Below are 12,368 nucleotides of genomic sequence, written 5' to 3'. Positions count from 1 at the left end.
CTTTGCAGGAAAAACGCTTGAATTATGGAGATCAAATAAAAAAAAGTAAAAAAAATCAATTCTTTTTTTATATTTCTACATGTTGAGATTTCTTCGGAGTTCCAACGAAGATGGAAGGGACTGAATTTCATAGTTTCGACAATCCTTGGAAGCTAAAATAGTCGAATGCTAGATTTCCTCATTTCTTGAGTGAAATTTATGGGAGAATGGTTGAGATATATTTTCAATGTGCTTGCCTTGATTTTAATTTTGATATAATGGGTTTTGTATTAATGTGATCTTCATATTTTGTGATATGATTTAGCCCATGGGCCAATTTATCTGAAAAATGCTCTGGGCACACCCCATCCTATTTTGCACACCACTAGCACGTTTAAATTATGCATTGCACGCTTGCATGTCCCTTATAGCTAACGTTACACTAGTGCGTGGCCCGGTCTCTTCATGAGACGCGACGTCATTAATGAAAATCACAACTCCAGTCACGTAACTTTATGGTATATAAAATTAGGAAAATCAGTACTGTTTGATCAGATGACCCTGAAAGTATATCGATGCACCCACGTTGGAACGACTTAAACCTTTATCTTATTGTAACCCGCAAAGTCACATGTCTTGATTGTCAACGTAAAACTATTACATGGTCGGTCCTCTTGTGGGATGTTAAACTATTTATAAAAGCTACAACTTTAGACTCATATCTGTACGGTACATCAAACAAAATCATCACGTACCATCTAGTTGAGTACGCTCGAGAGATATATAGGTGCACTTGGGCAATGGTGACTAGATAAATTGCATTACATGTACTAAACCTAGAGTTTAGAAACTCCCCATAGGTCACGACTCGAACTTATTGTGGGTGTTCCCGGGTTGTCTTTTTGGAAAGGGACATTTCAAATATTGAGATCAGGAAATTACGATTTTGTCCTCAAGATATTAATTTTTTGGTTATCATATCTCTGGATGCACCAATTTAAAAAAGAATCCATTTTAATTGTGGCAATGATTCATAATGATCCAGTCCATTTCGATCCAACAATCACGATGGTTCGGATCATTCAAATCAAAATGATATTCAAATAATTTTCTAATTTAGGTCCCAACCCATTTCAAAAGAAAAAAAATGTTTTTTCAAAGGAAAAGAAAATAAAGAAAAAGATTTTTACATAAGATCTATTTTTTTGTATGGATCTTACTAAATATTTTTTTTACAAAATATATTTTTCTAAAAAAAATGACTTACGAAAATCTATTTTTTGCATGGATTTTGAAAAAAATACTAAAATACCCTTTTGTGTCAACTCAGGATGCTAGTCGCAGGTAACAACCCAATTGACCAGTTGGTCAAAACAACAATCATAGGGATGTATACCGTAGAAAAAATCAACTTTGAAAAATTCATGTTGAGATGTGCATTTTACTTCCACGAGTTTGAGATAGATTGGAATTTTTTACGCGTTTTGGTTAAGCGTTGGAACCTTTATTTCCATATTTTTCACATTGGGTAGATGCACTTGTGTCCTATTCATGAAGAATATTATGGCATTATGGGGATTTCTACTTTAGGACCTCTAGTCAGGCCCTTATTGAAGACAAGATATTCTGGTGACCTCACCTCAAGACCAGACATCTCAAAAAAGAAGCCAAGACCCTATTTCATAATGGGTGATTAGATATAGTACCTTTGTTGGGATCGTACCATTCTCGCAATCATCTTATCAATGTAAAATAAAAAACTTGGTGAGCTATTAGAGATTATCGATTGTGCTTAGGAATCTTAGCCCAATACATTTTGACATCCAAAAGTGATGGTCAAACCATCCCTGAGTCATTCATTGACACAGCTTCTAGTTCTTAAGGAAAGCCAATTTTATGCCTCTCATTTTAGCTAAAACCTTCTCGGGTCTAGATGTCATAAAAAATGGTGAAGGGAAAAACTTCAAAAGAAGCCCCACCTACTTTATATGTAGCTTTGTGACCGTCTTAAAATTGTGGACATTCCTTCATCCCTCGAGTATGGGCCAAAACACTTTTCCAAAAGAAACTTGATAGTAAGTTACAACTCAGTCAAGGCTTTGAGCAAATGGTTGGATTTCCATCTTGTCCATCATATTGGTTTGAAGTACCCTTGTAGATAACTAACTATCCTGTTCTAGGTACCAAAGGATCCTATTACTTTCGTCTAATTGGATTGGAGGAAACATCTTTTTACCAACCTAACTTGATCCCAAAACAATATGGACTGCCTATAGATTTTTCTTTGCCTCAACGTAAATATTTCTTCCCTCTTGAGCCATTGATTGAAATATTAATGTATTTCATTGAGAAGACTTGGAACAAACGCATCTTAGGGTATCCAGATCGACCAACAGAGTTTAAGGAATCATTTGTTAAAGCCAAGATAAGTAAATCTGATTGCCTTAACAATCCTGATGATCAGTAAAACAAAGCCAAGCATCTATGTAAAAAATAGTTTAAATCAGTTTTTTTTTTTAAAGTTGTTATTCAATGAAAACATTATTTGTCAGTAATTTTTAATAGTTCAATAAAATTATTTTTCTTTTGAATAATCATTACATAAATGAATTGTTTAATGGATTAGTGTACAAAATTAAATAAAATCTCAAGATTCATTAAAATGTTATCAAGATGATAATACTAAAATTGATTAAATTCACCTTCGATGGGGTTTCAAGGTTATCATTATGCTTAAACTCAAGCGTCCATTTCTTAACTAGAGTAGTAAATTTAGTCGGTTATAATGAATGTCAGTACCAAGTCAACAGTCAGAAATAACTTCAAAATATGAACTTACAGAGATCCGTAAAATTCTAGCAGTCTTTATCACATATATAAACAGTATAAAAAGCAAGGTGGGAGGCCTTAGAATAGATTTAAGAATCAATGAAAAACCCCTTGACGATCCAAAGGGAAAGAAAATAGAAAGGAAGTGCAACAAGCCCTTGTCCCTTCTCTCTTTTACTAGATTCCCTCCATTAGTAAGATGAGGAAGCCTAGGAGAAAATTTTAATTATGTGTTATTTCTTTATCTTTCCATGTTCTTTATGTTGTTTATAAGATTCTTTTTAAGGTTTTATCCAAATCTAATAGATCAAAGCTTTAGATGAATATCTATACCTCATATGCTTAACTTAGATGTTTTATACTTTTAGATAAGATCAAGATGAAACATACTTTATCTAGATATTTGGTAGTAGGGACTTCACACATTAGTGAGTGAAGAAGTCCTAACTATAATATTTTTTCAAGTTTCATGTCATATCTTCCAACCCAAGGAGTTCACACCAAGCCCTTGAGGTTGAGTGCAAAGAATGATAGACTTAAATATAGTTTTATTTGCTAATCATAAGTAACTCTAATCACTAATGATTTTATTTCTCTTGTTTTCTTAGTATAAATTTCTCTTTTGTTGCATTATTTTCTAGCAACATGTACTTTTCATTTTGTTTCACAAAAATATAAAATAGGTTTTAAATTGTAATTTACGTTAACTTCTTTCTTGCTAACTTGATAATATCCCCTCTTTCTCTTGGGTTTGATCATTTACTTGCCCTCAAATTAAGGATAGTATAAAAATATTAATTTATGACAAGATGACAGTGACGACATAACTTCATTCTTGCTTTAATTAGTTTTTTTTCTAACCTTAAAACTATATATATATATATATATAGATATAAATTCACAGTGTCATATTTCCTAGCCAATATTCAAAACCAATTTTTAAAAATGTCATAAATAAAGTTTAATGGAAGTGATATCATATTATAATTGAGACCATTGAATTCTCAATATTACAAAACATTCTCTAGTACTGTTTTCATCCTCAATGGTGGGGTTGGAATAAAAAGGTCAACCAAACAAAACAATCATCAATTGGTTAAAATGCTTCTTTGCTACTCTTTTTTTCTGGTAGGGGAAAGGAAATTAAGAAATGAAACAAAACATAATAAAGGAAAATAATAAGTTAAAAAAATCACGTAAGATAGCCTCCTATTAAACTAGTCGAATCTGGAAGTCAACACTTGGGTAGATCCGATGGTGGAGGTGGTAGCTTCTGATTGGGGAGCTCCCCATCCAAGACGACCCAAGCCATTTTCAAGCCCCAGCTTGTGTGGATTTCCAGGTGGCAATGCATAAACCATACACCTATCATCATCAAAATTATATAATTAGCACAATTATATATATTGTCATAATTTAAACTTTTTTACATTTGTCCTATATTTATATAAATTCGACATGGATCACTAATATAGAAAGCATAGTATTAAAGCTTGTCGAGTTGACTCAAACTGGGCCAAGTTTTTTGTAACTAATTTGTATTTCAAGGTGACTTGGCCCCAAAATTTGATGAAACCAACTAATTGAATTAACTTGACAAATCATTGAGTCAACTCTGAAATTTGATTGAGTCAGTTAAGATTTGCGCGCATCGAGTTAGGTCATAAATTAGATAAAATTAAAAAAAAAAATTAAATTAATTTTTTTATTTGACTCATCCGAGCTGACTCACAACTTTTTTGCTTGACTCAACTAGGTAGACATTTGAATTGAGTTTTAAAATTATCAATTAATCTAATGTAATCCGAGGAATTAATCTTAATTGATGCTCATCTAAATCCTTAAGATATGTTATTACAATGATAGAGTGAATCTCATATACATTATCACAATGAACCTAACTTACCTCTATCACCTACCAATAATTGTATTGTTCTTTAAAGAAAGGACATGCAATTGTTATAAGAATATAAATAATTCATCTTCATGGTTGGCTGGAAAGGCCAATCATGTGCTGGCAATAATGTGCATAAGATAAAGAAATATGGACCTAATTATAACCATAGTCACAAATTCGGGAATTTTTTGCACAGAAAGGTGTCTACTATAACGATCAACGATAAATCGGGTGATCAGAAAAATTGATGAATTTTTTTTTTTTTAAATCACCATTACTTTGGAAAATTCTCAAAACTTTTTATCTAAGTAAACCATCCTCATCAAATAATTGCCAAATCTAAACTGGGTTATCAAGCATATAAGTATGATATAATAGTTGAATTGATATCATACACACCTGGGTTGTCGGCGAGGAATCGAATGGCAACCCATCCACCAGATGGCACACCAAGGGTGTTCCTCTCAACAGGGTCGACAAGATTGAAATTTGCAGGATCCGTATTGGGATTATAGTTACCGAATCCTTGCCCCACTACGAAGAAGTTGAAGCCATGAAGGTGAAGAGGGTGGCTCTCGGCACCAAGTATGCTTGTGTCCTGCATCACCAGCTCAACACTTGTGTTGAAGGGCAATACCACCACTTTTGTTCCATTACTCACCATAGTGTTATTGGGAGGTATTCCTGTGTAGTTGAAAGGAATAATTGGGTTGGTAGGGAAATCAGTTGTGTAGATACCCAAAGATTTTCCCAAGAAATAAGATTGCATGAGGGCTATGGTTGGCATAGCAAAGGTGACATTGTTTATAGAAGCTGAGAACATAGTTCCATTGGGTCCTTGGCATGTTTGGTTTCTAGGACAAGGGTTTGTGCCCAATCCCACTGTGAAGAAGAATCTTTTATCGACAGTTTGTGGGACGTTAGCGGGGAATTGGGTAGTGGCCAAGCTACGGAACTTCTTTGTGAAATTTGTGGCGAATGAAGTATCGTTAAGAGGAGGAAGGCGGGGTTTGAAGAGTTTGAGTTTCTTAATTGAATTGGTGAAAGAGGAATGAGAGGGTGGTTCGTATTCGAGGATGGCGGCAGTGGTGGAATTGTCGAATGTGCCAAGGCCAGTGGCATATGGTCTTGCTAACATAAGGAATGTGGCATCGGGGAAGTGAGGTTTAGTTTTGAGAAGGACATTGGTGGTTTGTCCTGGAGTGATGAGAAGTGTATTTGTTTCGAAAGGTTTAATGTAGACGGCGTCGGCATCGACTACAATGAATGTGTGGTTTGCAATGCTGAAGAAAAGCTCGTCATTGAGTGCAGCGTTGATCAATCTTAGGAGATACGTCTTTCCGGGCTTCACCTTCAGCTTGAACGTATCTGTGAGGAGACCACCCAATATGTCAAAACAAGGAAAATCTTACATTGCCACACCAACTTTTTCTACAACACACCAAACAATAAATTTATACATCTGAGTCCAAATCGTATACACCCAGGGAGGAGTGTTGAAACCCTATTCCAAAATCTCAAATCTTTCCCCATAGATCTCTCAAGAAATGCAATAAAAGGAGATTATTTGAGATAGAGATCTAAGGGGCAAGATTTGAGGCATAGAGTGGGATTTCAACCAACCCTCTACAGGCCCAATATTGATAGCTTCACCAGGTGGACTTTTTCTCTTTTATAAAATGAATAAAAAAAAAAAAATAAATAAAACCACACTCATTTGGAATGTTACCTTTTGCTGAGCAGTTGTACAATGGCCCAGGAAGTCCATTAATGGTGTAGGCATCAGAGACGTTTGGGCCTCCTCCTGTCTGCAAAGCCTGGCTGATAATTGCCTCAGGATCTGCCTTATACCACTCTCCTGGATTTTGGATTTATATATAAACGAAAATGTAGCTTATAAAATGTAGATATGTAAGAGAAAAAAGTGACATAATTCAATCATTTGATCTTGATAATTGTTACTTACCAAAGATAATTGGGATTTCTTTGTATGGTTTAGTGAATGGATAAGGAACACCGAGCTTAGGGAGGATGATGATGGGTCCATGAATCGTTGATCTCAACCATGAAATGTGAGCATGCCACCATAGAGTCCCTCTCTGACCCACAATAGTGAAGTTGTAGACGTAGGTCTGACCAGTCTGTATGGGGCATTGAGTCACATAGGCTGGTCCATCTGCCCATCCACTACGAAGTTGTCGAACTCCATGCCTGTAATTACATTATTCACCATTTAACAAGAAGAGGGGAAAAAAAAAAAGAGCTTCTATTGCCACACCAACTTTTAGATACCACTATCCTTTCAATTTATTACAAGCCCAATTCGCCCCCACACTCTCTCACCTCTCCCCTTCTCCAATATCATTTTCTTCAACTTCTAACCAAAAACCTAAGTAGTTTGCTCCCACTAAAAGAAAATCCTGACTCCACCCCTGCTTATTGTAATGCAACTTTGAGCTAGTCATGGATTCAAGTCCAGTTTACCATATCAAGATCAAAAAATCAAAACAAAAAATGTAAATTTTTCATCTAGAAATATTAATAAGCTCAAATTTTAGAATCAAGACTAATTTAAAATGACAGGGGAATAAGATGAGAGTTCCATACCAATGGATAGAGATATTGTTCTGAACATGGTTAACCACCTTAACAATCACCTGGTCTCCTTCCCTTGCCACTATCTGAGGCCCCGGAAACTGACCATTTACGGTCACGATGCTCTTAGTACTACACAAACGAGTGAAGTTCTTCAGCTTAATCTGCAAATAAATAAATAACAGAGAGAAATGAAAACCCATTATTCATTAATTTATAAAAACATAAATAACATGATTATGGATCATATATATATAGGCCATGCATGCAACACGTACATCAAATTTGTAGTGTCTTGTTATTCCTGCATCAATGAAACCAGGGAAGAGCCACAAAGCACCCAATAAAAAGATTAAAGCTCCAATAAAAACTTGCGACGAAGAAGGTGCACCCATCTCTCTTTATCTCTATCAATCTCTTTGGTGAAGATGATGAGAGGCAAGATTGCTGAACAACTAAATGTTTGGGTACAGAAACATGAAAGCTTTGAATGTCGTTTATATAGAAAAAAATAATGATAAAAGAACGTACTGGGTTGTTGATTATGTGATGAGATTAGGAGAAAAATATATATTAAAGACACATGGTCTTGACGTTAAGTTGGACCAACAGTTGGTCAAGCTTAACTTTAGAGTGTTGCCAAAGTCAATCTATCAGATCTCGTTCTTGTACGTGTTTTACTATAATTTTGGATAATTTTTGCTTTAGTTGATAGTTTTAGTTTTTTATGATATAAATCCATTTATTAGATTTTAGTTATTTTTTTTTTGATAAATAGTATTGTATTCAAGAAAAAACAAAATCGGTCGAGATGACCAACCTGGAAAAAGCTTACAAGACAAAACTACTCATGAACAAGACAGCAAATCCTATCCCACCTAAACACAAAATCTTCAAAAAATATGCCCCTAAGCTCCTTAAATACTTTCGACCAATAAAAGATAAGACCCAAGATAGACATAGTTGTTTGTGGACAATCTAGCTGCTTCCCCTCAAAGATGCGCATATTCCTCTCAATCCACACTCCCCAACAAATTGCAAATGGTGTAATGCTCCACAACATCCTCTTCGTGCCACCAAATGTGTGTCCAATTGACGACCAACTAGTGAAAATATCCTTAACTGATCTCGGTAGGCATGTTGAAATCCCAAATAACTTAAAAAAATGAGTCCAAATGGCATGTGAGAATTTACAATGGAGTAAAAGGTGATCCGAATATTCTCCATCTTCCATACATAACACACAACAACTCGCCCCGCACCATCCACGCCGCATCAACAAATCCGTCGTTTGAATCCTTCCTAGAACCGCCGTCCACATGAAGAAAGCAACTTTGCTTGGCACTTTTGGACCCCAAATTGAGGCATGAGGAAAGGGCGAAACCCCATTGTTGGTCAAGGATTGATAGAAAGACCGAACCGAAAATCTTCCATCTTTACTGACCGTCCAAAACCTCTCATCTTCCCTTCCCGTACGAAACTCGATCCTGGAAGCGTCACTGACTAACCTGCCAACTTCTTGGAGTTCCAACTCATCAATGCCCCTTCGAAAACCAAGGTCCCATGCCCATTCTCCACCCATGACTCGACGAATGGATGTGATTGGTTGCCCTTTCTTGGAGGATATGGAATACAACATTGGGAATACCTCCATTAGAGGTCGATTTCCACACCATGTGTCTTCCCAGAATCTTACTCGACTGCCTTGACCCACTTTGAATTTGACTCTCGCTTTGAACAAGGGGATAATCTTCATGATGCCCTTCCACATCCCGCACCCATATGGTTGTCTGGTTGGTCCACTTTCCCACCCTGTCTGGCTGGACTTGTACTTGCTTTCTATAACTCGTCTCCATAAGGTGTCCCCATCGTTACCAAACCTCCACAACCATTTTCCCCGTAAAGCCACGTTCATTTCCCCAAGTCTTCTAATACCGAGACCACCTTGCTTCTTATCAGAGCAAACCTGTTTCCAATTCACAAGGTGGTGTTTTCTATTCCCATTTCTGTCATGCCATAGAAAATTACGAAATAGCTTGTCTAGCCTTAGTTCTACACTACGAGGCATTGAGAGAAGCGAAAGGAAATATAATGGGATGCTAGAAAGAACACTTTTTATCAGAGTCAAGTTTACCTCCCTTAGATAAGTAATTGGCTTGCCACGTGGCTAGTTTCCTTTCAATCCTTTCCACTATCGGGTCCCAGATCGCCACCCTCCTGTAGGGGGCCCCCAGAGGCATCCCCAAATAGGAAGAGGGGAGACTACCCACCTGCCAACCCAACGAAGCTGCTAGAAGAGTTATGCACCTAGTCAAGCCGATTGGAATTACCTTGCTTTTCCTCGTGTTAACTGGAATACCTGACACCGCTTCGAAACAACAAAGCAGTCCGCCTAGTCTCCTTGTCTACTCTATGGAATCATCCAGGAACACTAAAGTATCATCTGCGAATTGTAGGTGCGAAATAATAACAGTGCCTGTACCTACTGAGAACCCTGAGAAAATTTCCTTCTCTACCCCTCTTTCCATCATCTTCCCAAAAGCTTCTGCTACTATGATAAACAAGAAAGGAGATAGAGGGTCCCCTTGTCTGAGACCTCTTGTGCTCCTAAAGAAGCCGTGGGGCGTTCCATTCACCAGGATCGAGTAAGAAGGGGAAGTCACGCACGCCATAACCCAAGTGATCCACTTCCTACCAAAACCCATATTCTCCAACATATATTCCAAAAATTGCCAGTTGACGTGGTCATAAGCCTTCGCAAAATCCACCTTGCACACTACCCCTGCTTTCCCAGATTTCATTCTAGAGTCAATGCACTCGTTTGCTATTAGAACCCCATCCAAAATTTGTCTTCCTTTGACGAATGCGCTCTGGTTGCACCCTATTATACCGTGGATGACGCATTTCAATCTCTTAACCAGAATGCTCGTGATGATTTTGTAACTAGTGTTCACCAAGCTGATAGGCCTCAAGTCCTTAATATCTTCAGTCCCCGTCACCTTTGGAATTAGAGCAATGAAAGTACAGTTGGAATCACGATCCAACACTCCCTCTCTAAAGAACTCATTGATTAGAGCAATAAAATCACTCTTAATGGTTTCCCAACAAGTCTTGTAAAATTCCACAGGAAAACCATCTGGCCCCGGTGCTTTATCGCTCTTCATACTTGAGATAACCTCCCATATCTCATCTTCTTCAACGGGTCTTTCCAACCAATCACTATGTGACTCAGAGACTCTATCAAACTGGAGAAGGTCGGGTTTCGGTCTGTTATCAGTTCTTTCGGTGTACAACTCCGAGTAAAAGTCTACGATCCCCTTGGCTACCGCCTCTTCTCCTTCCACCCACTCCCCGTTCACATACAACCTCGTGATGTGATTGTTCCTATCTCGGGCATTGGCCATGCAGTGAAAGAATTTGGTGTTGCCATCCCCTTCTTTGAGCCATCTAATTCTGGATTTCTGCTTCCAACTGATTTCTTCTAGAAGCGACAGTCGTTGATATTTCTCACGAAGGTCTAATCTCAATGACCTCTCGTTAATCGACATTGGATTCACCTCTTCCCTACGATCCAAATCTTCAATTCTTGAAAGGATCGCCTTACTCTGCGCATCCACCCTTCCGAAGGAATCCTTATTCCATTCTTTTAGAGTCATCTTTAGGGCCTTCAGCTTCTTCCTGAAAATCTCCCCTGCTGTTCCTGTAACTGAGAATCTCCTCCACCAATCGGTTACTAATTCCTTGAAGTTGTGGTATTTCAACCACATCAACTCGAAACGGAACGGAATGGGACCCCTATTGAGAGATCCTACAACCAACTGAATAGGACAATGATCAGATACCGGGTTTGGAATGGCCGTTTGGGATAGCTGGCTAAATATCGAAATCCAATCATCTGAAACCAAAAATCTGTCTAATCTGCTGAGAGTGGGCAAAACATGTTGGTTGGACCAAGTGAAGCTTCTACCCTGGAGTGGGATGTCCATTAGGTTATTCCGATTCACGAATTCCCCAAATCTTCTCATCTTTGTTGTTATCCTTGAACCTCCTTGTTTCTCACAAGCAAATCTAATAACATTGAAGTCACCTCCCAAACACCACGGCCGGTTCCAATAACTACCCACATCATCCAACTCCTCCCAGAATTGCTTTCGTTCCCATTCTCTAGTTGGGCCGTAGACTCCCGAAAACACCCAACTGGCTTCTTTCCCTGTACACCGGCACAAAATAGATACAGAAAAAGCTCCCACTAATGAATCTTCCACCTCGATCAGCCTCTTATCCCATAGCACCCAAACACCTCCTGCTGTCCCATTGGCTGAGAGATACTTCCAACCCAAGTTCCGCCTACCCCAAATGTCACGAACCACCGCCTTATCCACTTGTTCCATTTTGGTTTCTTGAAGTGTTACAATGTGTGGTTTGTGAGCCTGAATTAAAGCCTTAACCGACGCCCTTTTGGATCTGTTGTTGAGGCCACGTACATTCCAAGAAAAGATTCTAATCGACATTTGCAACCTTGAGTTTTCTCCCGCTTCTTAAGACTAGAGACGGTCCAGCCTTAACCATATCCCCAGACTTCTGTAACTCCTGAACTTCTTTAACCAGTCTGACCTTTATTTTTTTCACTTTACTCTCGTCTGCCATCTCAATTCCTTTCGCTTTACCCAAACATCTGTGCTGTCGTGACTCTTCTCGATCTACCTCTGTCCTTAGAAATAATTCCACCTCATCCCGGATATCATCTTGTTCCTCTTCTGAAGTGCCTTCCTCTCTGATCACTGAATCGAAGCACTCGCTAACCTCATTTCGTTTCTTGAGTGCCAGTTCAAATAGAATGCCAGTACCTTCTGTCTGTCCTTCTTTGCTCAGCCCAGCAGCCCAACTAACCTCATTCAAATTATGAATAAGCCAGTCAGCTAAAATTTCCACTATCTGATTCTTCGATTTATTCCTTCCCCGACTCCTCGAGCTCTCCTCAAAATCTACCATGGCTAAGGGAATGGTATCCAATTCAGGTTCCATCTGTATCACATCCTCTGTGATATGGCTAGTAAAATCCCCTCCA

At 38.2% G+C, this 12,368-nt stretch overlaps 1 protein-coding gene across 1 annotated transcript; it reads right to left on the bottom strand.

Annotated features, from left to right (window-relative positions):
* Nucleotides 1-3,782: 3,782 nt before the first annotated feature.
* Nucleotides 3,783-7,755, bottom strand: LOC147380749 (laccase-17-like). Its single transcript, XM_086431312.1, has 6 exons — nt 7,579-7,755; nt 7,313-7,464; nt 6,672-6,916; nt 6,435-6,563; nt 5,105-6,073; nt 3,783-4,173 (listed from the first exon to the last, which is right to left on the bottom strand). Exons 1-6 carry the CDS (start codon nt 7,693-7,695, stop codon nt 4,043-4,045), a joined length of 1,743 nt encoding a protein of 580 aa, XP_086287438.1. The 5' UTR covers nt 7,696-7,755; the 3' UTR covers nt 3,783-4,042.
* Nucleotides 7,756-12,368: the final 4,613 nt, after the last annotated feature.

Source organism: Akebia trifoliata, unplaced genomic scaffold, assembly GCF_017979445.1.
Source record: "Akebia trifoliata isolate Shusen 1 unplaced genomic scaffold, ASM1797944v1 Contig01014, whole genome shotgun sequence".
NCBI lineage: Eukaryota > Viridiplantae > Streptophyta > Magnoliopsida > Ranunculales > Lardizabalaceae > Akebia > Akebia trifoliata.
This window is presented reverse-complemented; position numbering and strand designations above follow the sequence as displayed.

What these genes read in the sequence shown, in the direction of transcription:
- LOC147380749 (XM_086431312.1), bottom strand. Translation starts at nt 7,695, where the DNA reads ATGGGTGCACCTTCTTCGTCGCAAGTTTTTATTGGAGCTTTAATCTTT. An exon ending in AACAATATCTCTATCCATTG is followed by an intron (nt 6,917 to 7,312) that starts GTATGGAACTCT and finishes ATGTAATTACAG; the next exon opens with GCATGGAGTTCGACAACTTC. An exon ending in AGAAATCCCAATTATCTTTG is followed by an intron (nt 6,564 to 6,671) that starts GTAAGTAACAAT and finishes TCCAAAATCCAG; the next exon opens with GAGAGTGGTATAAGGCAGAT.